Source organism: Loxodonta africana, chromosome 9 (genome assembly GCF_030014295.1).
Source record: "Loxodonta africana isolate mLoxAfr1 chromosome 9, mLoxAfr1.hap2, whole genome shotgun sequence".
Taxonomy (NCBI): domain Eukaryota; kingdom Metazoa; phylum Chordata; class Mammalia; order Proboscidea; family Elephantidae; genus Loxodonta; species Loxodonta africana.
In genome coordinates, this window is record NC_087350.1 from 82,659,605 (window position 1) to 82,685,465 (window position 25,861).

Sequence of the window (25,861 nt, forward strand, 5' to 3'; positions counted from 1 at the left end):
TCTTGTCTGTCTACTGTATATACTTGAGTGGGAAGGCTTTTAGCTTCTAGATTCATTTGAGTGCTGGTTGTCTAAGATACCCCTCTCCTACCATCATCTCCTACCTTATGAGTTTGAAGTCTGGGGTGAGGAAAGGGTTATTGGAACCCTTACTCAGGACGCAGTGGCATTAGTCCTTCCCATTGCCTAAAAGCAGAGCCCCGAATCCAGGATCCTGTGCTAAGTGACCGAATGAGTAGAATCGCGTTGGGAGGGTGGTCTGGGCAGATCTCCTAGGACAAGGTTGGGTGCTTGATAATAAGAAGAGGGACAGGCAGACCATTGAGTCTCTGGGTGACTCCCCTCTCCGCAGTGCCAAATTCTAGCACTGGACCTATCTCAGTCCAGTGTGTCTGTGTGGGTAGGGGGCAAAGTGTGAATTGAGTAGCATATCACTAAGAACTGCCTATTGATTACAGTCAGGGTCACTGGCATTTTGGGACTAAGGATTTCAAGTCCCAGCATGCAATTTTCTTGATGTTTTGGGTTCTAATGAATCAGCTGTGTGTTCTGTGGTTGCCCTTTGACCCCTCTCTGAAGTTGAGTTCCCTCCCCCATAACCATCAATATTGTGACCCTAATACTTTGCAATATGTTTTCTCCTATTCAAAATGGGGGATTGAGAGTTTGACATAACTAACACTATCATGATGCTCTAAACAGTCTATAAACATTTTTTATTGCACCAGCTGCACTGGTCTCTTACAAAGGGGTGCAGAGCTCCCTTGGCTCCTGTGGCCTTGGTCTCTCTCTTCTTTGTTCTCTTGAGAAATGGCCTTCAGCCTGCAAGACGACAGCTAGGAAGGCTGTCTGGTGCTTTCGGTCTGCAACTTTCTTTTTTTGCTCTTTATCTCAGTCGGAGTGAACTTGGCAGGCCTGAGTTTTTTTCAGCCTGTTACAAACATACAGATTAGAGTCCAGATGTCTGACATGTGTATCTTTAATAAAGAATTTCTTGTAGTTGTTTTGTGATGTATATGACCATCTGTGGGCTACATGCTTAAAAACATTAGGTAATCTTTGCTAAAATGATATATAAGCTCTGATGTAAAAATTGCTCTTTGGACTAAAGAAGATATTCAGGCAGCCAACAGATACATGAGAAAATGCTCTCGATCATTAGCCATTAGAGAAATGCAAATTAAAACTACGATGAGATTCCTTCTCACACCAGCAAGGCTGGCATTAATCCAAAAAACACAAAATAATAAATGTTGGAGAGGCTGTGGAGAGATTGGAACTCTCATACACTGCTGGTGGGAATGTAAAATGGTACAACCACTTTGGAAATCTATCTGGCGTTATTTTAAACAGTTAGAAATAGAACTACCATGCAACCCAGAAATCCCACTCCTGGGAATATACCCTAGAGATACAAGAGCCTTCATACAAACATATATGCACACCCATGTTTATTGCAGCTCTGTTTACAATAGCAAAAAGTTGGAAGCAACCAAGGTGTCCATCAACGGATGAATGGGTAAATAAATTGTGGTATATTCACACAATGGAATTCTACGCATCGATAAAGAACAGTGACGAATCTGTGAAACATTTCATAACATGGAGGAACCTGGAAGGCATTATGCTGAGCGAAATTAGTCAGAGGCAAAAGGACAAATATTGTATAAGACCACTATTATAAGATCTTGAGAAATAGTAAACCTGAGAAGAACACATACTTTTGTGGTTACGAGGGGGGAGGGAGGGAGGGCGGGAGAGGGTTTTTTATTGATTAATCAGTAGATAAGAACTGCTTTAGGTGAAGGGAAAGACAACACTCAATACATGGAAGGTCAGCTCAATTGGACTGGACCAAAAGCAAAGAAGTTTCCGGGATAAAATGAATGCTTCAAAGGTCAGCGGAGCAAGCGCGGGGGTCTGGGGAACATGGTTTGCGGGGACTTCTAAGTCAATTGGCAAAATAATTCTATTATGAAATCATTCTGCATCCCACTTTGAAATGTGGCGTCTGGGGTCTTAAATGCTAACAAGCGGCCATCTAAGATGCATCAATTGGTCTCAACCCACCTGGAGCAAAGGAAAATGAAGAACACCAAGGCCACACGACAACTAAGAGCCCAAGAGACAGAAAGGGCCACATGAACCAGAGACCTACATTATCCTGAGACCAGAAGAACTGGTTGGTGCCCGGCCACAATCGATGACTGCCCTGACAGGGAGCACAGCAGAGGACCCCTGAGGGAGCAGGAGATCAGTGGGATACAGACCCCAAATTCTCATAAAAAGACCAAACTTAATGGTCTGACTGAGACTAGAGGAATCCCGGCAGCCATGCTCCCCAGACCTTCTGTTGGCACAGGACAGGAACCATCCCCGAAGACAACTCATCAGACATGAAAGCGACTGGTCAGCGGGTGGGAGAGAGACGCTGATGAAGAGTGAGCTAATTATATCAGGTGGACACTTGAGATTGTGCTGGCAACTCTTGTCTGGAGGGGGGATGGGAGGATAGAGAGAGAGGGAAGCCGGCAAAATTGTCAAGAAAGGAGAGACTGAAAGGGCTGACTCAAGAGGGGGAGAGCAAGTGGGAGTAGGGAGTGAGATGTATGTAAACTTATCTGTGACAGACTGATTGGATTTGTAAACGTTCACTTGAAGCTTAATAAGAGTTATTAAAAAAAAAAATCAGTTGGATTCCAAAAAAAAAAAAAAAATTGCTCTTTGGGACTCCAAAGAGGCAGCTGTGGTGCTGCCGGGTCCCCGGTGATGTACACATCTCCTGAATAAACTTTCTCCCTCTTTCTGACTTGGAGTACATTTCATTGGTTCTACTGCTCCAGGGCACGGACCCTAGTCGGGTATCAATAGTAATACCCTGTAGTGAGGAGAACATGCACTCCCAAGCTCTGATGAACTGGAAAGCTTGTGGGGTTGGGTTACCAGAGGATGCAATGACAATAAAGTAGATTAAGAGCTGGATTCTGAAGACTCAAGAGAAGGGGTGATTGGAGCCAGTGTTTTGAAGGAACAAGGACGGTGTTGCAGAAATAGGTCTATAGCTTAGAGTGACAAGAAAGGCTTTAGGTGGTGATAGAGGATCCTCAGGTTTTAGAAGTGGGCATGTGGGCTATCACTACCTCCCCCTTCCAAAAAAAAAAAAAAAAAACATTGCAATGAAGTAAATTCTGACTCATAGCAATCCTGTAGGATAGAGTAGAGCTGTCCGCATAGGGTTTCCAAGGCTGTAATCTTTATGAGGGCGCGCTGGTGGCACAATGGTTAAGAGCTCGGCTGCTAACCAAAAAGTCTGCAGTTTCAATCCACCAGGCGGTCCTTGTACACCCTATGGGACAGTTCTACCCTGCCCTATAGGGTTGCTATGAGTCGGATTCGACTCCACGGCAACGAATTTTGTTTTGTTTTTTAATCTTTACGAGAGCTGACTGCCACATCCTTATCCCTTGGGGCGGTTGGTGGGTTCGATTCAACGACCTTCCAGTTAGCAGCCAGCCCTTAACCCCTGCACCACCAGGGCTCCTTACCACTACAACAGTACTAGCCTAAGGTGGTTGTTAGCTGCTCAGGAGACGATTTCAACTCACGGCGACCCCGCGTATGACAGAGTAGAGCTAGAGTAGGTTTCAATCCATTGTGCCAGGTTTTTCCAGGAGCATAAACTCAGGAGCCAATGAACTAGAGCCAAGTGGGAGAGTCCGCCTCCAGGGATTAAAGGCTCTCCTTTCGCCGTCGCTCTGGTCTCGCTGATTGGTTGAAAATGCCAATCCGTCGAGGAAGCATAGCGTTGCGGCCAATCGACTTGGCGTTACTAGGCGTGTTACAGCCCAGAGGAGGGAGACAGGTCGCGAACAAATTTCCTGATTGGCTTGGATCCACGGGTTGCTGGGGAGAGACACGGAGAGGCGGGCAGAGGGTCCCAGCACAGGCGGTGATTGGCTGAGGTGAGAGCGGCTCTCCTTCCGATGATTCGGCTCTTCTTGCCTCAGTCTCAGCGAAGCGTCGCTGCCGTCGTTTGAGTCGTCGTTGCAGCTACCCCCCTCACGGGTCAGGAACCAGCGTCTCCCGCCGGCCCTGTGCCCCAGCGCTGCGGAGAGGAAGCGAAAGGGAGGTCGCTTGCGGGTTTGTCTAAGTTGCTCAACGCCCGCCTGGGAGAGCCGAGCCTCGGCCCTGTTGGTCGCCCTCTACCCCTCACAGCCGTTACCCGCGGGCCGCCACAGCCGCCGGCCGGGAGAGGCGCGTGCCATGGCCTCCGGAGCTGAGTGAGTGTGTGTGCGCGCGCCCGTCTGCCTGCTGCGGGTTCGCGTACCGGCGGGATCCGCCGCGCTTGGTAGGCCCAGCCAGGCCTGGCGTTGGGCGCGTCTATGTAGAGACAGGCAAAGGAGGGAGAGGAAGGGGCGAATGAGGGGCCGCGGGCCTGCTTGGGCCCGGCTGCGCACCCGCGCGCCCCCTAGGCGGGTCTTGCGTTGGGCCCGGGTCGGGGCCTGGGCCGGATCGTGCTGTGTCATGCAGGCCCCGGTCGGCTCCCTCAGAACTGCCGTCCGGGCCTAGTGAGGGCTGTGGGTCCACACTGCCGGCACGGTGACCGGGGCCTTGGGGCGCCCATCAGCGATCCAGCTTACCACTCGTTAAAGGCCTTTGGTCCTCGGAGAGAGAAGGCCCCGCGGGCCCGAGTCCCCCGCTGGGCCTGGTGGGCGTGGAGTTGGGGCCACGTGAAGGCTTCAGGAGCTTTGAGACCGAAGCGGAGGCCGAGGCGGGGAAAGGTCTGGCGAGCTCAGGAAAGCGCACGGCGGCCCTTTGGCCCATGGTTGGCATCTTCTGCGACCCGAGTAGAGAAGGGCTCTTAGGGAGAGGGCGGGCCCTGCTTTTAGCTTCTGGCTTCCTTTCTATTTTAGGCCTTTTGTTATTCATAAGGGAGCTTTCTTATACGTTGTGACCTGGTAGAAGGGAAATTTTCCTTTTTCTGTTTTGGGTTTTTGCTGAAATTCAAATCTCAGTTCATATTTTGTGGGAGTTCCTAGATTTCAACTTTTGTGATGTGAAGGTTAGAGTGGCCCCAACTCTACAAACACCTGCATGCCACTTGCTTCAAGTTGCTACATTGAGAAATACTGCGCCCTAGCACTTTTGGGCCCCACCCCAGTCCCTCATAAAAGCATCAGGTAAAACTTAGCCACCTCAGCCTGTGCATTTTAGAATCAGGACCTTTAGATACTGAAACTCATGCAAATCACCTACTTGCCTTGAAGAGGTTAGTTTCTTGAGGTGTGTTCCTTTTTCCCAAGTTTCTGTGTTGGGATGAAGTATTACTCAGTCATGGATTTAAAAGGACTGTTTATTAGTACTTAAAACATTTTCCAAGGTTATTCAGTCAGTGTTTTGTTTTCAATACTAAAAATAAAAATCCAAAATTCCTGGAACCTAGCATCAGAGGTGGTTTCTAACCGCTAGATGCACATCTTGATGACTTTTACCTAAACTCCCTTGTGACCCACTGGGGTTCTGGAAAGGGCCTGAGTCACGCAGGAGACAATGGAAGATGTCCCACAGAGCCTTTACAACTACTGCTGGCCCATGGTCTGGCTGAAATCTCTGTTTTAGAGATTACTTCCTTCGATAGATAAACCAAACCCATTGCCATCGAGTCAATTCCGACTTACAGGGACCCTATAGGACAGAGCAGAACTGCCCCATAGAGTTCCCAAGGAGCACCTGGTGGATTCGAATTGCTGACCTTTGGTTAGCAGTCATAGCACTTAACGACTATGCCACTAGGATTTCCTGCAGCCCTAATAGGACTGAATAAAACTGCCCCCATAGGGTTTCCTAGGCTGTAATCTTTATGGAAGCAGAATGCCACCTCTTTCTCCCACAGAGCCACTGGAGGGTTCAAACCATGGGCCTTTCGGTTAGCAACCAGGTGCTTAACCACTGTGCCACCAGGCTCCTTTTTCAGTAGATAGATGGGGAATTAAGAGGTCTTTACCTTAAGGGGGGAGACCCTTTTGGTTAAGAGCTACTGCTGCTAATCAGAAGTTTGGCAGTTTGAATCCACCAGGCGCTCCTTGGAAACCCTGCCGGGCAATTCTGCTCTGTCCTGTAGTAGGGTCACTGTGAGTTGGATTCGACTCCATGGCAGCAGGTTTTTTTTTTTTTTTTTAAACCTTAAGGGGAGGGCATACTATTCATCTCCAGAGCCAGGGTAAGGGGTGGTAGGCAGATTGGGGTTTTTGTAGAATGCAGCTTTGGGGTTAAAAGTGAAATACAAACCGATGACTAGGGGCATCTGGCACTTTTCTTTTCCAACCCCAGTCTTACATTACAGATCAAGCAGAAAGACAGGCAGCCCTTGGAGGGTATTGGGGGGATGGGGAGCTGATGGGTTTACACTGCCCTCAGTTGTCACTTTGACCATGTTTGACCTCCAGGGTATTGATCAGCATTAGAAGGATCACCCTACTCTGCAACACATGTGCCATGGGTTGGGAAGGAATAAGGAAATGCCACCCTTGGAAACTAGATGCTCTCTTCTTGCAACTTGTGAAAATATCTCCAATGGGAATGTTACTTTGACTTGTCCACTGTTACATTCCCAGTTCCTAGAATACAGTGCCTGGTACATAGTAGATACTCGTTGTTGAATGAAGAAGTAATTCAGGGAGAAGATCCCTTTCTCCACCTCCCCCGTTTTTTTTCTTTCCTTCTCTTCCTCCACTATCTGATTTCTCTCTTTTAGTTAATACTGTTTTTCTAGGTTTTACTAAGAGGAGGCAGCTCTTTAAAGTGAGCCCACTGAGTCTAGTCAGTGAAGGCTAGAGATGAGCTAGGTAAGAAATTATCACTGTTGAGTGAATGATCCTAGCTTCTAGGAAATAGTAGAAACTTTGCTTACGCTCAGGCAACCTTGATCTGGGTGAGAGAGATTTGGATTTGCCCCGTGTCTTAGCATTTCTTGGTTTTGACTCTTTGAACCAGCTCTGGAGTTGTGTGCCTTTGTAGAGATTACTGTGAAGCTCCTTTTGAGCTTGAACCTCTTTCTGAAGGTTTTAGGTCTTTTAGAGGCCACACCCCCCCCCCCCCCCCCCCCCGCCAAATATGATGGTCTTTGTGCGTGGCATTCCTATAGTATTATGGAATGCTCTGGCATTCAGTAGGTTTACCCAGTGAGGAGGATAGTGCTAATGAAGCTGCTTCATTGTCTAAAGGCTTGGTGGGAGTTGGGGGCTCCCTAAGCCCTGGGGGAAGTCATCTTGCCCACTTCATTCTACAGGAAGGTTAGCAGAAAAAGAGCTTGAGCTTTGCTCTGCAGTGCTCAGCATTTCTTTGAATGAATCAACCAACTACCCGCTGAGGAGGTGTCATTAATCCTCCGAGGATGTTTTGCAAATCTTCCTAACGTTTGTACTCATGGTGAGCATTAATACCACGTGCCGGGCATTGTGTTGAACGCTTTACACTCATTGTCTCAGTGAAGACTGTAATCCTATCAAATAGCTACTATTCTGTGTTTTTCAGATGAGGACAGGAAGTCTAGGACATTAAATAACTTGTCCAAGATCGTAGTTAATCAATCTGTGGCAGCATTGGGATTTTAGATTTAGCAGGTCTGACTATAGAGTCCCTACTCTTAACCACTGTTCTATGAAGTCCAAGACTGCTTTGTTTTCTGTTATTGCTACTCAGTCTCCATGTCTTTAATGTCCTCCTCTTAAGCCATAGTTCCTAACCCTGGGCAGGATCACTTGGGTCTTTATAGCTGGGATGCCAGTACTCAGAATAACAAGAGCTGCTGGAGTATGAATCATAGCGTGTGCTAGCTATTGCCCGCTGACTGAGCCTTCTGGTATAGAGACAGCTTCATGTATACACTATATCTTTCCTAAGTGTGAACTTCAGAGACTGGTGGGGCCTCTTGGGCTGTGGAGTATATATTAGAACTGATTTCATTTCCTTTTTCTAGTTCAAAAGGTGATGACTTATCAACAGCCATTCTTAAACAAAAGAATCGTCCCAATCGGTTAATTGTTGATGAAGCCATCAATGAGGACAACAGTGTGGTGTCCTTGTCCCAGGTAAGTTGGGTCCATAGTTCAGTCTTCCGTTATTGCACTTAACTGAGGGCTTTTCCCAGGTTTCTTTTCTCATTTTTTTTTTTTTGCAGTGACCACAGATAGAGTGGGGTTTATTGGGAATCCCATCCTCCAGGGCTGCTGCCTACCCTTCTCTCTGCCCAGTGACCCAAAGGCCTTAACCTTCTTTCCTTAGCCCAAGATGGATGAGCTGCAGTTGTTCCGAGGTGACACGGTGTTGCTGAAAGGAAAGAAGAGGCGGGAAGCCGTGTGCATTGTGCTTTCTGATGACACATGTTCTGATGAGAAGATTCGAATGAATAGAGTTGTTCGGAATAATCTTCGTGTTCGCCTAGGGGATGTTATCAGGTCTGTGTGGGGTTCTTGGCCCCTCAGGGATGGGAGGCCAGAGACGGCCTGCATTACAAGCAGGACCTCTATGAAAGTCTTGGGCTGCAGATACAGAAAGGAAGATTTATGTTTCAGGGATGTCTATAGGTTTCGGCTCAACCTCCCTAGACTTCAAAATCCACCCTTGCATGGCACATGGGACGAGTTAGCATTTCGGTGATTTTCTTGGCACCTTCGCTTTTTCCACCTGTGATTTAACTTTTCACAGCTTAGGCCCTGGTTTAAGATAAACCATTTGAGGGCCTGCCTCTGCTATATGATCTCCAGAAGATCTCACTGCTTGTGTCTGAATTAATGGTTAATGTTAGGGCTAGAGTGAGGTGGGGGTGTGGACAGGGAAGGTACGCTCATAACAGGCTTTTTAAGGACCCAGTGTAACCTAGGAGAGAGGCATAGTTGGAGCCAGGATAGCTCAAGCCTGAGTGATTTTGGTTGTTCCTAGGTAACTTCAGACAAGAGGGTTCCCCACCTTGGAGTCATTTTTAGCCACCGCTACCCTCTGCCCTGGCCAGTACTACTCAGGCTTCTGACTCTTTTTCTGGATTCTAGGTGTTATGTAATTTTCTTCCTAAGGGTGCTTTGTCAGTTTCTCAGGGTATTTTGACCAGCTGGCTGAGAATTTTTTTGACTTCTATTTCTCTGACCCTGACACTTGTCAAATTATGGTTTCATTTGTAATATTGGGGCACCAAGATTAACCAGAAGGGATCATCCTTGGAGATCCCTCACTGAAGCCCTCCCCATATGCTTGTGGGGTTCCCAGTGTGTGGCTCTTGCCTTTGGCTGCCTCATGAGCCTCTTGTGGCTCCCCTTACTACCCTGCCCTGAGTGTGACCTATCTTAGTCCTGCTTGGCTGTTCCTCTGCCCACACCCCTACCCAACTTTCCTTCCTCTCTTCACCTAAAGCCATCCCTCTTTTTTCTCTTTGGCTCACCATCTACTCTCTGTGCTAGGCCCTTTTGGATGCCCAGTGCTGGGGGCTGCAGTATGGTTGGTAACGTGGACTCTGCTTGTCATCCTCAGCATCCAGCCATGCCCTGATGTGAAGTATGGCAAACGTATCCACGTGCTACCCATCGATGACACAGTGGAAGGCATCACTGGCAATCTCTTCGAGGTGTACCTTAAGCCGTACTTCTTGGAAGCTTATCGACCCATCCGGAAAGGTGAGAGAGAATTCTAGGGACTGAGCTTGAGGATGGTTGTTTGTAGGGTTTGAACACCTCTGTCTCATTCTCGTATTCATGTGCATGCACACATATCTTGCACATGTGCTTATGTGTGTTCTCTGTCTTTCTGTCTTGCTCTCGCTTTCACTTAACTCATTCTTCTCTGTAGAACGGTAAGATGTTCTCTATGAAGGAGGAGGTAGCCCATTTTGGTGGTGTCACAGTACAAAGTTTATACAGCACAGCTCTACCATTGGTTGATAGGAAAGCCTAGGTTACCTGTGTTCCAGAAGTTGAAACCTTAAGGGCTTCTGGCACATTCAGGTTTTGTTCACTGTACTCTGAGTGCAGGGGGACTCTTCACAGGTTAGCCTTCTCTTACTGGATGTTCAGTAAGACCATGGGGACGGGCAGGAGATAGAGCAATATCTTTTAAGCTTGGCTTTCTAGGTCCCAGGTTCTGATGATGAATTCTCACTTGATCTCGTAGTTGACACCTCTAACCACTTGTACCTGTAACCGCTTGTACTGCTTACTTTCACAGGAGACATTTTTCTTGTCCGGGGTGGAATGCGTGCTGTGGAGTTCAAAGTGGTAGAGACAGATCCCAGCCCTTATTGCATTGTTGCTCCAGATACAGTGATCCACTGTGAAGGGGAGCCTATCAAACGAGAGGTGAGTTCTCTTCCCGATCCCCGTTCTCCTCCTGATCATGGTTACTCATTTGGGTAGTCATGTCGTAACTATCAAGACTGAGTGCTCTTTGGAACTAAGTTTGTTTCCAGAGGTGGGTAAGTCTCCCAGGTATTTGTTTCTGGGCCTAAATGTTTCTTGGAAGTATCCTATACCAGTAATTTTTAAAGTCTAGATTGAACTCAAGGTGACTAAGTGATTAAAATAGTTTTTGAAGAGTGGAGCTGATGATGGCATCCAGGCTTCTGCCCATTTCCTAGGTTTTCTAGCTTCAGGTGTAGGAGCCCTTCCTCATAAGACTAAGGGCAGTATGGAAGGAAAGGGCTTTGCTGGAAATTTTTGCTTTAGGGTTTTCAGAGTTGTTCTGTGAGGTCAGGTCGCCCTAGAAGAGTACCTTTTCATACTCATTCAGTAGATTTCTCCACACCAGAGAGTAGGGGACTTTGGAGAAACTCAACTTTTGCTGCTGTCGTATTCCTGCCTTCTCTTTTCTTTGTCTCCCTCATATTCAGGATGAGGAAGAGTCCTTGAATGAAGTAGGCTATGATGACATTGGTGGCTGCAGGAAGCAGCTAGCTCAGATAAAGGAAATGGTGGAGCTGCCTCTGAGACATCCTGCCCTCTTTAAGGCAATTGGTGTGAAGGTGAGCATCCTGGGCTCTTGGGGGATCAAGTCCAGGAAGGTGATTAAATACTTTTCATTGTATAATCCTAAGGCCTGTTTTCATACGTGTCTATGGTTATTACCTTGGATTAGAAGTGCAATAATAGAATGAAACTTAAGAGAGCCAGAATTCAACAGGACTGCCCTTTTTTTCCCCAGGTCTCCCAAGTTTTCTGCCTTTGACAGGGTGCAGTCATGCCACTTTTCTATTGTTTGTTCTAGTGGAAAATACTTGAGTTTTCCTTTTCTGACAGGTTTCTGCCTTACACAGGTTCTGGCTTTCACAGGTTTTGCTGTATACTCTTCGAGTTAACAGAGCACTTTAAATTCATCAGAGCTACTAATGGTCTAGAACAGGAGGGGCCATATAAGTTCTCTGCCACATGTCTCTTTTTTTTATTACAATGCTTTAGAAGTGTAAAAGTTATACTTACTCATTGGCACTGTAAAAGCAAATCCTGCTCTAGTTTGCCAGCCTATTTAGAACAATGCCATTCAACAGAAAGAAAGAAATTCGTTAAGTAGAAGGGATCCTAAGTAAGACCAGAAAGTTGAGAACTGCTGATCTGTAATGTATCTGCTTGACCATTTCCATATCATAAAAAAAAAAAACAAAATGAGATTATTACCCCTTTTCCCGATATATAACGTACAAATAGTTTTATCATAGTTTTCATGTCATGTCTGTGGATGAGGCCACAGGAAGGATAGCTTCAAAGAGGAAAATGTGTGTGGTTGGCTATAAGGAAAAGCATTCCAATGTGATAATAAATCCTGGAAAGATGATAAATGAGAGAATTGTGATTGCTGGAGTGAGTGAGCCTGTTGGATCAAAGAGACCAGATCCTGCTTTATTAAATGGCTCAGGTAGTCCTTGGCCCTTGATCTGTCAAAAGTTGAGTACTTGGCATAATGGCCTTTTGTTCTTCCTTGTTCTCAGGGTCTTCAGATTCACTCAGACTAAAGTTTCTTAGAGTCATTTCTCTGCCTTTAGTCTCCTATATAAGTTGTAATCAGTAGTGTTCTTGGTGTTCTAGCAATATTTTTCTTGGTAATAACAGTTAGTATGGCTTGAAGGTCTGTGCATTTACTGTCCAGTGCTCACTCATACTGGTGTCAGAGTTGAGCCCTGATTCTTACCTTCTAGAGCACCTATCGAGCCATTTTAGGATGGATAGAGTTGAAAGAGCCCTGGTGGTACAATGCTTAAGTGCTTGGCTATTAATTGAAAGGTTGATGGTTCACATCCGCCAGCATCTCTTATAGCCTAGGAAACCCTATGGGGCAGTTCTGTTCCAACCTGTGGAGTTGCTATAAGTCGGAATTGACGGAACGGCACACAACAGGGCTGGAAGAAGGCAACAGTCTGAACCTAATTACATCCTCTGTACTGGTCCTCAGCCTCCTCGGGGAATCCTGCTGTATGGGCCTCCTGGGACAGGGAAGACCCTAATTGCTCGAGCTGTAGCAAATGAGACCGGAGCCTTCTTCTTCTTGATCAATGGTAAGAGATTTGGTTCATGTTTTGTCTGGGTGGACCCAACTCTGGGCTGGGCCCATGACCTAGAGAGTTCACAGACACATACTTTTGCATCTATATCCTCATGTATGCTTAAGTATCTTTTTTCTGTTAAGGTACATTACAGACAAATAAGCAACAAAGGGAAAATATTTTTTACAGGTACCTCCAACCTGTCCCCACTCAGAAAGATTGTGGACAGGCTGAAGACAGTAAGGAGCAAGTTAGAATAGTGGGGGCATTGGTAGTTCAGTGGTAGAATTCTCACCTTCCATGTGGGAGACCCAGGTTCAATTCTTGGTCAGTATGCATTGTGAGCAACCGCCACCTGTCAGTGGAAGCTTGTGTGTTGTTATGATGCTGAAATGGTTTCAGCAGAACTTCCAGACTAAAATGGACTAGGAAGAAAGGCCTGGCATTCTACTTAAAAAAAATCAGTCAATGAAAACCTTATGTATCACAGCAGTCTGCCCTGCAACCAATCATGAGGATGGCACAGGATTGGGCATCATTTAGTTTGGTTCCATTGTGCATGGGAGGCTGACTTGACAGCAGCTAATAACAAGTTAGAATAGAAATCAAAAGGCCCGTATTTATTTCAGAGGATTTGGGGAGGTTGGCTGAGATCAGCTGGCTCTGTGGAAATGATATTTAGCTGGTACTGCCTCTCCTGCTTTAGCCAGAGGCCCCAGAGCATCTGCTGTCTGTCACCTTCACACATCCATCTGTATTGTGAGAAAAGTGTGCTGAGTCCCTTGACTTCTCTCCAGCCTGGCCTGGTGGCTGCCCTAGGATAGTGGCTGGGAGGGAGTAGGCAGAGGTGGTGATTACCACCTTCTCACCCAGCATCTGTCTGTGGATTGGGCAAACAGGGTATCTGATTCCTTGAGACTGGGGAAGGATGTAGTTTTGTCATTGCTTCCATTTCATATTCTTTCAGGTCCTGAGATCATGAGCAAATTGGCTGGTGAGTCTGAGAGCAACCTTCGTAAAGCTTTTGAGGAGGCTGAGAAAAATGCTCCTGCTATTATCTTCATTGATGAACTAGATGCCATCGCTCCCAAAAGAGAGAAAGTAGGAACTTCCTCAAGGGGAGGGTGGGATTGAAGGGTCCTAACTTCACTTCTGACCACACATTTTGTTCTGACAGACTCATGGGGAGGTGGAGCGACGTATTGTATCACAGTTGTTGACCCTCATGGATGGCCTAAAGCAGAGAGCACATGTGATTGTCATGGCAGCAACCAACAGACCTAACAGCATTGACCCAGCCTTGCGGCGATTTGGTAAGGATCCCAAATTTCAACCCTGACCTTGCTCATAGGAAAGATAAAGTTCTACTCTTTAATCTTCTTGGTCCCACCTCCGTCCTTCATCTAAGTCACCTAAGGATTTCTTCAAGTTCTTTGCAGGGATGAGGCCCAGGAGTCTTTTTCCTCATGCAGTGGCCTATCTAGTGTGACCAAACATCCTGGTTTGTCTGAGATTGAGGAGTTTCCTGGGACATGGGACTTGTCAGTGCTAAAACCTGGACAGTTTTAGGCAAATTGGGATGGTTGGCCACCTTAGGCTTGTCCGTTCTTCTCTCTGGACCAGAAATGAACCCTGTCTGTTCATGCACTGCCCCACAGGTCGCTTTGACAGGGAGGTAGATATTGGAATCCCTGATGCTACAGGACGCTTGGAAATTCTTCAGATCCATACCAAGAACATGAAGCTGGCAGATGATGTGGACCTGGAACAGGTGGAGTGGCGATGAGGGCTGACCAGGAGTTAGGATGTCTCTTTTTCTAGGTAGTTGCAGGGAACTGAACTAGGGACACAGGATGTGAGGAGACTGATTTCTGGAGAGGGGAAAGATAGCCATCTAAGATTGAAGCCCGGAAACTAGAGTTGGCATGTTTTTCAGTTGGCACTGCATTAGAATAAGCCAGTATTGTTGGGGCAACTTTATTTCCAGGCCCCAAGTCTAGGCTTGAGCACTTAAAACCCAGCCAGTGAAGGGACTGCTTGTATGTGTTCAAATAAATGGGAGGATCCAGAGAGTAGTATAGGAGTCACGAAAAGAGGCCAGAATTCCAGTGTCCCTGAGCCTTCTAAGTCAGCAGGGTCTTAGAGACAGAATAGTAAGTAGATCTTCTATTTGCAGGTAGCCAATGAAACTCATGGGCATGTGGGTGCTGACTTGGCAGCCCTGTGCTCAGAAGCTGCTCTGCAGGCCATTCGCAAGAAGATGGACCTCATTGACCTAGAGGACGAGACCATTGATGCTGAAGTCATGAACTCTTTGGCAGTTACTATGGATGACTTCCGGGTAACACTGCACACCCCCACCTCAGGCAGGCACACATACATTTAGACTCTTCCCCTAGCAACTTTCATCCCTGTTTTTTCCTCCTGTTTCAGTGGGCCCTGAGCCAGAGCAACCCATCAGCACTGCGGGAAACCGTGGTGGAGGTACCACAGGTTACCTGGGAGGACATCGGGGGCCTAGAGGATGTCAAACGTGAGCTCCAGGAGCTGGTCCAGGTAGGGTTACTTGGTCCAGAGTGAGTCACTGCCTCAGTACCTTGTCATTGAGCTGGGGGTGGTCTCTCAGCTTCAGCACACTCATTCTAAGAGTTGTAAGAACACAGCTCAGGAAGCTGCTGTTCTCAGCTTTGAGGCACTGAGGAGTCTGTTCCTAGCCTGTTCTTACACCATGGGTACGATATGGAGTGGTGGAGGGGATACTTACGTTTGGTTTGGTTTTTTTGAAACTGTGGGGTAGTCCTGAACCCTGTTTTCTTTTCCCCCTAGTATCCTGTGGAGCACCCAGACAAATTTCTCAAATTTGGCATGACACCCTCCAAGGGAGTACTGTTCTATGGACCTCCTGGCTGTGGGAAAACCCTGCTGGCCAAAGCCATTGCTAATGAGTGCCAGGCCAATTTCATTTCCATCAAGGGTCCTGAGCTGCTCACGATGTGGTTTGGGGAATCTGAGGCCAATGTCAGGGAAATCTTTGATAAGGTGAGCTGCAAAGGGCTGGGCTATGTATTCACTTGCTTGGGGGAAAGGGAAGGGATAGAGGCTGTTGCTTTGGGAGAATGAAAACCATCTCATCACTGGCACCTCAGCTGGGGCAGTGAAGGACACCTTACTTTCCTTCCTTTCCAAGATCTGGGAGACAGTTGTGCTAGTGCTTGAGTCCATTCTCCTTCCCACAGGCTCGCCAAGCTGCCCCCTGCGTGCTGTTCTTTGATGAGCTGGATTCAATTGCCAAGGCCCGTGGTGGTAACATTGGAGATGGTGGTGGGGCTGCTGACCGAGTCATCAACCAAATCCTAACAGAAATGGATGGTATGTCCACAAAAAAGAATGTGTTCATCATTGGCGCTACCAACAGGCCTGACATCATTGATCCTGCCATCCTGCGGCCTGGCCGCCTTGATCAGCTCATCTACATCCCACTTCCTGATGAGAAGTCCCGTGTTGCCATTCTCAAGGCCAATTTGCGCAAGTCCCCAGTTGCCAAGGCAGGTGCAAGGTGATGGGCCATGGGGCTTTCATGAATCCTTCAGGCTAGTGTAGAGTGCTCTTTGGTTCTTGGTTAAGATTCTTTTGGGGATTTCTGGGGTCAGGGCTGGTCTAATGGAAAGGTGGAAGATTTGGGGGGATTAAGATAATCTAGAATCAGGAATAAAATGGGGTGGCAGAAGATGGGACAAACTGGATTTGGGAGTGATTGGGGTGGACCAAAGATGTATCCTAAGGGAGAAGAAGGTAGATGCTGAGATAGCTTTGTTATTTCTTTTAGGATGTGGATTTGGAATTCCTGGCAAAGATGACTAATGGCTTTTCTGGAGCTGACCTGACAGAAATTTGCCAGCGTGCTTGCAAGCTGGCGATCCGTGAATCCATCGAAAGTGAGATTAGGCGGGAACGTGAGAGGCAGACCAACCCATCAGCCATGGTGAGCCTGTATCCTTTCCCCAGATGAATGCCAAGCATTGCAAACCAGGACATAGTTTTTGCTATGCCTTTTTTTTTTTTTAAGAGTAGAAGGTTTTGAAAAGATCATCCCATTCAGAAGATGTTTGGCAGGGCATCAAAGAAAAAATACTGAGGTTAATTTTTTAGTCTGGAATTAAAAAGGCTATGAAATAATGGTCTTACTGAGACTGGAAGGACCCCGGTGGTCATGGCCCCCAGACCTTCTGTTGCCCCAGGACAGGAACCATTCCCGAAGTCAACTCTTCAGACATGGATTGGACTGGACAATGGGTTGGAGAGGGATGCTGGTGAGGAGTGAGCTTCTTGGATCAGGTGGACACTTGAGACTATGTTGGCATCTCCTGCCTGGGGGGGAGATGAGAGTGTGGAGGGGGTTAGAAGCTGGTGAAATGGACATGAAAAGAGAGAGTGGAGGGAGAGAGCAGACTGTCTTATTAGGGAGAGAGTAATTGGGGGTGTGTAGCAAGACGTATATGGGTTTTTGTGTGAGAGGCTGACTTGATTTGTAAACTTTCACTTAAAGCACAATAATAATTATTTTAAAAAAAAAAAGGCTGTGAAGAGATTAACAGGCTGTACGTTCAGTCTGGAGTAGGCTCCATGAGGGGCATCGAAGTATAATTGTGCAGATAAATAAGTAGAGCTGGGCTTCTAACATAGAATTTATGGTTGTATTCCTACTGTTGGAGAGAGGGATTCATGGACCTTCGGAAATTATATGCAAAATTTATTGTATTTGTGTGCATAAAAGTTCCATAAAGGTAGAGTCCGTCATCTTGCTTGTTTCCCAGTGTATCGTGGCAGATGTTAGGGACTTAATGAATGAATGGTTTTCTTTACCTTTTGAAAGGGGTCTGTGACATCCTTTCATCCCCCTAAAACAGGTTAAAAACTACTGATGTATTAATTCTAGGGCTCAAACCCATAAGTCACAGTAATTGGAATGGCTTCTCAGTGGAAGAGATAGGATTTGAGTTGGGCTGTGAAGGGAAAGTAAACAGCAAATAACCTGCCCCAGAAGAGAAGTAAGATCGTAGGAATTGCGAAGACCTGGTTGAATTTAGGAGGATGTAACTGGTTTGCTTGGCTGCTAATCTGAAGGTTGATGGTTTGAACTCACCCAGTGGTGCTGCAAAAGAAAGGCCTGATGATCTGCTTCCGTAAAGTTTACAGCCACGAAAACCCTATGGAGCTTAGTTCTATAACACGGGTTTTGATAGGATGTAATCCAGATACGGTAAGCGCTGAGAGCCACTGACTTCTAAAATTTAGGTTCGTTAAGGTATAATTTGTCTGTAGTAAAATTGGCTTTAGATTTACCATTTTCATGCTCTTTGATAAGTGTATATAAATTGTGTAAGTATTACTACAGTTGAGATACAGAAATTTTTGTCATCCCAAAAAAGTTCCCTTGTGCCACTTTATAGTCAGTTTCTTCTCCCTACTCTCACTTCCTGGCAACCAGTGATCCATTTTCTGTTTCTGCAGTTTTGCCTTTACCAGAATGCTTTGACAGGTTTTTAATCAGGGTAATGACTTGATTTTAGGAAGATGGGCCTAGCAACTTATTCAGGTTGGACTGGAGAGGCAGGGAGACTCTATTAAGAGTGGGACTGGGGGAGCCAGGGAAGAAATCTAGGCTGGGCCTTAACTCACCTTTGTGTTCTGTGTTTACTAACCCTATAGGAAGTAGAAGAGGATGATCCAGTGCCTGAGATCCGCCGAGACCACTTTGAGGAAGCCATGCGCTTTGCCCGCCGTTCTGTCAGTGACAACGACATCCGGAAGTATGAGATGTTTGCCCAGACCCTTCAGCAGAGTCGGGGCTTTGGCAGCTTCAGGTAACTGGGGTAGGGACAGTGGGCAGTGCTGAATTTGCCTTGGGGACCCATGGAAACAAGGTGGTGGGTGTGCTGAGGACGTTAGAGAAACAGTTATGCAGGCCCTGGCCTAACCCACTTTTCTGTCTTTGCTGTTGTACATACAGATTCCCTTCAGGGAACCAGGGCGGAGCTGGCCCCAGTCAGGGCAGTGGAGGCGGCACAGGTGGCAGTGTATACACAGAAGACAATGATGACGATCTGTATGGTTAAGTGCTGATGGCCAACAAGCTGGCCAGCTGAACCTTGTTCCCTGTGGGTGGGGGCACTCGCCCAGGAGGGTCCAGGGGTGTGCCCATGGCCTGCAGCTTTCTTCAGTCTGAACAGTTCAGCTATAGTCAGACTCTGGACGGGGGTTCTGTTGCAAAAAATACAAAACAAGCGATAAAATAAAAGTGATTTTCATTTGGGCGGCAGAGAGTGAATTACCGACAGGAAATTGGGCCTTGGGCCTACACCATTTCTATTGTAGTTTGGGGCAGTGCAGGGGACTTGTGTGGGGTGTGAACCAAGATACCACTGCCACCCGACAATAAAGCATCTGCACTTCACTCAGTGCTACCCAAGCCCTCCCTTCTTCTCCTCTACCCAACCTGGGCAGGAGGGTGAGGAGCCACAGTTGTTGGGTGTTTATATAGAGAGTAGGTTGATTTTATTTTACATGCTTCTGAGTTAATGTTGGAAAACTAATCACAAACAGTTTCTAAACCAAAAATGACATGTTGTAAAAGGACAATAAATGTTGGGTCAAAGTGGAGCCTGAGTCCTGACCCTTGTGCCTGCTTCTTTTCCTGGGAAGGGCCTTGGGCTACCCCTCACTGCAAAGGCATTTTTCCAAATGTGAAATCCTGGAATTGGGATTGCAGCCTCTTCCCCTTCTGCGTCCTCACCTTTGCGTCTGCAGTATCACTGGATAAGACTGCAGGGAGCAAGCCTGATGGAGCTCCAAATGTGGAGAATGTGGTATCCCTCCATCAATATTTGATGTGGAGGGTAAGGCTAGGCCTGCAGAGAAGACTCCCCTTATCCTGACCAGGGAGTGGATTGTGGTGCCTTCCAAAAATCATAAGGTTGTAAAAGATAGACACTCTGTCTAGAGGTGTGTGTTCTCTATTTATGCCTTTTTTTGTTGCATCTAAAAATTTTCTAAGATTCGTAGTCTGATTGAGGATCACTGACAACTATGTCTACCTTAATTTATGTAATTTGTGTTATAAAATAGCTTTTTTTCCTAACGTAACATTCTAGCATTAAATGTGCTTTTTCCAAACTAAATAACCTCACCTGCTTAGGTTGTTGAGATGATTGCTTGCATAATTTTGTCCAAACACAGGTGTAGAGTAACCTCTTCATTCAGCAGGTACCAAAGTAATTGCTTAGTGCTTCTAGGGGCAGGACCATGATGCCTTATCCAAAGAGGAGTAGGGTGTACAGAAAATGACTTTACTGTGTTAAATTTGTATTGTTTGTCCTAGAACTTAATCCAAGCAAGAAAGACCAGGTTCTATGGTAAATAACCTACAAAGACATAAAATAGTTACTTTGGCTGATTGAATTGGAATATTTCTGGAACTCCCGTGCTGTGAAATAGATATCTTTCTGCTCTTGAGACATGAATTGACTTCCTTATTTTCCAGCACTTTCCCCACCAGATTCTGTCTTTGGTCCTCCTCTGCCCTTTTCTTCCCACCATTTAGGCTCTTGCTGGTAGCTTAGCCTTCATTCTTCTTCCCATTCTAAAAACTGTCAGCCTCATCCCTGTAGGTTGGCAGCGTAACCTCAGTGAGGACCAAAAACAAGGTCATTTGGGGAAAGAGATTTGATACCTTTCCGTCAAGCTATGGGAACATATAAAAGGCAAGTGCCATTTCTTCCCAAAATATGTAGAGATACTAGTTGATAATGTGATGGAAAATTGTATTGGAATGATTGGCTTGCTTTCACTTGTCAACACAAAATCTGTATAGGTGAAGAAGAGGGGAGACAGTTGGAGCTCTATAGATTCTCTAGGACAAACCAACTTGTAGCAAGTGGCAAATTTTAGGAGGTGATAGTGTTTGGTACTTAACAGGAATGTAGCTATGAACAAGGTGTTTAGCTTTTGGAGTGCCTTCTTTTTATAATCCAATAAAATGATTGAAAATGCTTTGTAAACTATAGAAAAGGCAGTGTGAAGGATTGTTTACTAAACAACTTAAGGTACATTTGGATACAAGAAAAAGAAGGGTGTCTCTACTTAAATACATTGATCCTAAAGTTGCTCTGAGCATCTGGTGGACACACAATGCCCATGAGAACATAGGTCTGCCAGTCATTCATTCACCTGAAGTGTGGCAAATGTTAAGTGGTTTGTTACTCTTGACAGACTTGCAACCTCCTGAGGGCTTAAAAAGGCTTAAGAATGTAGGATTTGGGTTTTTCATAACACGATCCAGAGAATCATGGACTCAAAATGTTCCTGTGTAAGTTGAGAACTGCGTTTGTCTGAGACTATACATGTTTTGTTTTTTTTTTTTCCGAGGAAAACCACCTTCACTTCCATCCTTGGCCAGTAGATGGTGAATTTTTTCTCTGACCCACAGACGGATTTGGACTAAAAGCTTTGAAACAGAACAGTGACATTAAAGACAGAGTAGGTAGAGGTACAACATATGCCTTACGAATGGTTCTGTTTTTTCAACCAAATATAAGTACGGACTGGACAAAATATTGTACAGTGGAATTTGGACTTGGCCTTACAGAACCTCACTTTCAGACCAGGCCCTGTTTCCCAGCCAGCAGTCCCCACTCCCTGCCTGGCAACAAGAAGCCTTGAGGGGGTGACTCCTCCCCTAATCCTCAGAGCAGACAGAGAGAAAGGAAGGTTAATTTCCATCCCAGCTGCCTGACAGCTGGGGCTGACAGTGACAGAGTGGGTAGCAGGAGACTGGGGACATGGGGGAAGGATGATAGAATGAGAGGCCCTGTCCCAGACCAAGACCAGTCACTTGGTAGCTTCCTGGAATCCAGCCCCTGGAAAGCATGGCATCCAGTGCCCATCACTTTATGGATGGGGAAGCTGAGGCCTAGCAAGGGGAGGGGTTTTGTTTAGGCCTTTTGGTCCTTGGGTCTGTGCCCTCCCCAAGACCACCCTGGCTGGACAAGAGAGGGTCAGGAAACATTAGGCACCATCAACAAAGCCCAAAGTATTAATGGGGCTTCAGGCAAGGAGAAACCATACTAAGGTGAAAGGCTCTAAGAAGTAATCTGAACTGGGCCCTAAACGAAGGTGGAGAGACAGATTATTGACATGGGGGAGTGAGGGAGAGCAGTTTGAGCAAAGATAGGTTGGATATACAGGGCATGATTCAGCATCAGCTTGACTAGCAAGGGAGTACTGGGGTGAAGTTGGAGAGGTCAGGAACTGTGTGAAGAACCTCATGGCAGGAGTAAATTTTATCCTAAAGGTGAACTTTCTGAGGAGCTTAGGCAGGAAAGTGAGATTTTAGTTTTAGAAAATTCACTTTAAAGACAACCTTAATAGAAGCAGCCGTGTGCATTAGAAATTTAGAGAAATAAAAGCAAAACTGTAAAAAGTAATATTCCCAATAACCAGAGATCATCACTTTTTTAATAACTTGAGTGTCCATTGCATGTCTTCCGGATCTTCTGTGTATTTGTGTAAATGTGTCTGTACATGTGGTACATTTTAAACCAAAATGAAAACATACTGCTTATATAACTTTTTTTAGTCCATCTTTATCCATTTTAGTGAAGTTTTCATGCCGTATTTCCAGTTTTCCCAAATGACCCAAGTATGTCATTCACACAGCTTTGACCAAACCAATGTCTAATTAAAAATTGCACCTGTTGTATCCCTTTACTCTCACTTTTATGGCACTTGTTGAAGAGATTGAGTCAGATGATTTCCAGTGAAAATTCATTCTTTTAGGCATGTGGAGGATGGATTAGAAGGAATAAGGAGACCGAATTTGGTGAGAAACGATGACTTTGCTGTAACAAATAAAAGTGGATGGCTTTAACAATTTTTTTTTCTCACAGTTTGAGGAAGCTAGAAGTCCAAATTCAGGGTGCTGGCTCTAGGGGAAGGCTTTTTCTCTGTCGGCTCTGGAGAAGAAGGTTCTTGTCTCATTGAACTGCTCCCAGGCCGTCTTCACGTGTCTTGACATGTCTTTTCTCCCATCTCTGCTCTGCTTGCTTGTTTAATCTCTTTTATATCTCAGAATTTTGAGATTGACTCACAAAATACCCTCCACTAGTCCTGCCTCGTTCCCCTAACGAAGAACAAAGAACCCATTCCCAAATGGGATTATAACCACAGGTACGGAGTTAGGGTTTATAACACGTATTTTGGGGGGACATAATAACAATAAGTGCCATTGGGATGGAGAGGTGTCTTAGTTACCTGGTGCTGCTGTAACGGAAGTGCCACAAGTGGATGGCTTTAACAAAGAGAAGTTTATTCTCTCACAGTCCAGTAGAAGTCCAAGTTCAGGGTGCTAGTTCCAAGGGAAGGCTTTCTCTCTCTCAGCTCTCGAGGAAGGTCCTTGCCATCAGCCTTCCCTTGGTCTGGGAGCACCTCAGCGCAGGAACCTCAGGTCCAAAGGATGTGCTCTGCTCTCAGCACTGCTTTCTTGGTGGTATGAGGTCCCCCTGTCTCTCTGCTGGCTTTTCTCTTTTATAGCTCAAAAGAGATTGGCTTAAAACACTAATCTTACAGATCTCATCAATATAACTGCCACTAAACCATCTCATTACATCATAGTGATAGAATTTACCACACATAGGGAAATCACATCAGATGGCAAAATGGTAGACAATCATATAATACTGGGAATCATGACCTAGCCAAGTTGATAGATATTTGGGGGGAACACAGTTCAGTCCATGACAAGAGGTAAAGATGGATTAGAAACACATTTCATAGGTATAGACAAGGTTTGATGATGGATTAGATGGGGAGTGAGGGCAAGGGAGAAGGTTGACAGGTTTCTGGTTTAGGGATTTGGTTAATGTGAATAAGTACACTGGAGGACCACATGAGAAAACGAGTCAGTTTTGGAAAACTTGAATGTGGGATGAAGATTAGGCTGTTGGATATGTGGATCTGAAGCCTAGCGGTGCTTAAAAATAACCTGTGTTTTGCAATATGGCATTTAATGGAATGGGTTTAAGATGTTCTATTTAAAAAATTGTACTGATAAAACTAGGCATGCATTGGGGGGGGTAGTTAGATTTCTACCTTATACCATACTTGAAAATTATATTAACAATTCAAACATTAATATCCAAAACTATAAAAGGGCCAGAAGAAAGTGGTTTTGGAGCCATAAAGGAAAATGTTGATACGTTTTTTTTTAAATAATTTTTATTGTGCTTTAAGTGAAAGTTTACAAATCAAGTCAGTCTCACACAAAACTTATATACACCTTGCTAAACCCACTAAAAAACCCACTGCCGTTGAGTCGATTCCGACTCAAAGCAACCTTGTAGGACAGAGTAGAACTGCCCCATAGTTTCAAGGAGCTCCTGGCAGATTTGAACTGCAGACCTCTTGGTTAGCAGCTGTAGCACTTAACCACTACACCACCAGGGTTTTCATAAACCTTGCTGCATACTCCCAATTACTCTCCCCCTAATGAGACAGCCTGCTCCCTCCCTCCACTCTCTTTTCGTGTCCATTTCGTCAGCTTCTAACACCCTCCATCCTCTCATCTTCCCTCCAGGCAGGAGATGCCAGCATAGTCTCAAGCGTCCACCTGACCCAAGAAGCTCCTCACCATCATCCCTCTCCAACCCATTGTCCAGTCCAATCCATGTCTGAAGAGTTGGCTTTGGGAATGGTTCCTGTCCTGGGCCAACAGAAGGTCTGAGGGCCATGACCACTGGGTTCCTTCCAGTCTCAGACCATTAAGTCTAGTTTTTTTATGAGAATTTGGGGTCTGCATCCCACTGCTCTCCTGCTCCCTCAGGGGTTCTCTGTTGTGTTCCCTGTCAGTGCATTCATCAGTTGTAGCTGGGCACCATCTAGTTCTTCTGGTCTCAGGATGATGTAGTCTCTGGTTCATGTGGCTCTTTCTGTCTCTTGGGCTCGTATTTACCTTGTGTCCTTGGTGTTCATTTTCCTTCGATCCAGGTGCGATGAGACCAATTGATGCATCTTAGATGGCTGCTTGCTGACCCCAGACGCCACTCTTCAAAGTGGGATACAGAATGTTTTCTTAATAGATTTTATTATGCCAGTTGACTTAGATGTCCCCTGAAACCATGGTCCCCAAACCCCTGCCCCTGCTACACTGGCCTTCGAAGCATTCAGTTTATTCAGGAAACTTCTTTGCTTTTCATTTGATAGATCTAACTACATAAAAAGTTTAAACTTTGCTAGCTTTGAAAATGAAGGGCCTCAAGCCAAGGAATGTAGGCTAACTATAAAAATGAAATGGCAAGGAATGAGTCCTACCTAGACCCTACAGAAAGGAAAGACCTGCCAACACCTTGATTTTAGCCTGGTAAGAACTGTGTCAGACTTAATGACAAAATTAATTTGTAGTGTTTTATGGTAGTTTGTTACAGCCGCAATAGGAAGCTAATATGGTGTCCAACAAAGAATGCAATAGAAAAAAAGGGTAAAGGATATGAACAGGCAGTTAAAGAAGAAGAAACCTGGATGGTCGTTTGGGTGCTGTCTAGTTGGTTTCAACTCGTAGCAACCCATGTGAAAGGGTAGAACTGCCCCATAGGGTTTCCTACGCTGTAATCTTTACAGGAGCAGATCGCTACGTCTTTCCCCCACAGAGCCGGTGGGTTTGAACCACCAATTGTTCAGTTAGCAATTGAGCACTTAACTGTTGTGCCTCCAGGGCTCCTTAGATGGTCTCTAGACATGAAAAGATGCTCAGCTATTTTCATGGATGGGACCTTGGGAATTGGTGGGCTGACCCAGGGAAAGAAAAGAGCAGAGGGCTGAGAAGAAATTGTCAAAAAGAAATGCGGAAAACTTGTGGGTCAAGTGGGTAGAAAAGGGGACCATAACCATGACCTAGGACAGCTACCTAGACCCAAACCAGTTGTGCTCTGTGAATAAATGCATTTTTCTTGTCTTTCCCTCTCAGGAACAGCATTTAGCTGTGCTCTCCTGGCCCTACAGCCTCAATTTTAGAGTAGGCATGTGTGGACTCCAGATGTGGTTGTCTGTGAAAGGCTGGAAAAGAAAGGCATGCAGAATCCTGAGCTGTCTACTTTTGGGACCTGATTCTGCGGGAGATATGACTGCAGTAGAAATGAATGGGGAACAGACATTCCCAGTACCTTAGATTCCAGAGAAAACAGATTTGTCCAGTTCAGCTAGTTTATTAGATTTCCTTTGCTTGTCTCCCCCGCCCCAACCCCACCTTCACATAGTCTGGTTCAGCTTCAGGTCTTGGGGTACTGGGTGCCAGTA

At 45.8% G+C, this 25,861-nt stretch overlaps 1 protein-coding gene across 2 annotated transcripts; it reads left to right on the forward strand.

The window, feature by feature from the left end:
• The first annotated feature begins 4,008 nt into the window (after positions 1-4,008).
• Positions 4,009-19,183, forward strand: VCP (valosin containing protein). 2 transcript variants are annotated; one of them, XM_003407300.4, is made up of 17 exons: positions 4,009-4,280; positions 7,979-8,090; positions 8,284-8,456; positions 9,523-9,665; positions 10,213-10,343; positions 10,874-11,005; positions 12,427-12,529; positions 13,485-13,618; positions 13,695-13,830; positions 14,176-14,288; positions 14,694-14,858; positions 14,951-15,073; positions 15,344-15,556; positions 15,754-16,062; positions 16,344-16,499; positions 18,227-18,381; positions 18,528-19,183. In XM_003407300.4, the coding sequence occupies exons 1-17, from the start codon at positions 4,264-4,266 to the stop codon at positions 18,631-18,633; spliced, it is 2,421 nt and encodes an 806-aa protein (XP_003407348.1). In that variant the 5' UTR covers positions 4,009-4,263; the 3' UTR covers positions 18,634-19,183. The 2 variants fall into 2 exon arrangements, with proteins under 2 accessions (XP_003407348.1, XP_023400939.1); XM_023545171.2 differs by lacking the exon at positions 4,009-4,280 and adding an exon at positions 7,289-7,428.
• Positions 19,184-25,861: the final 6,678 nt, after the last annotated feature.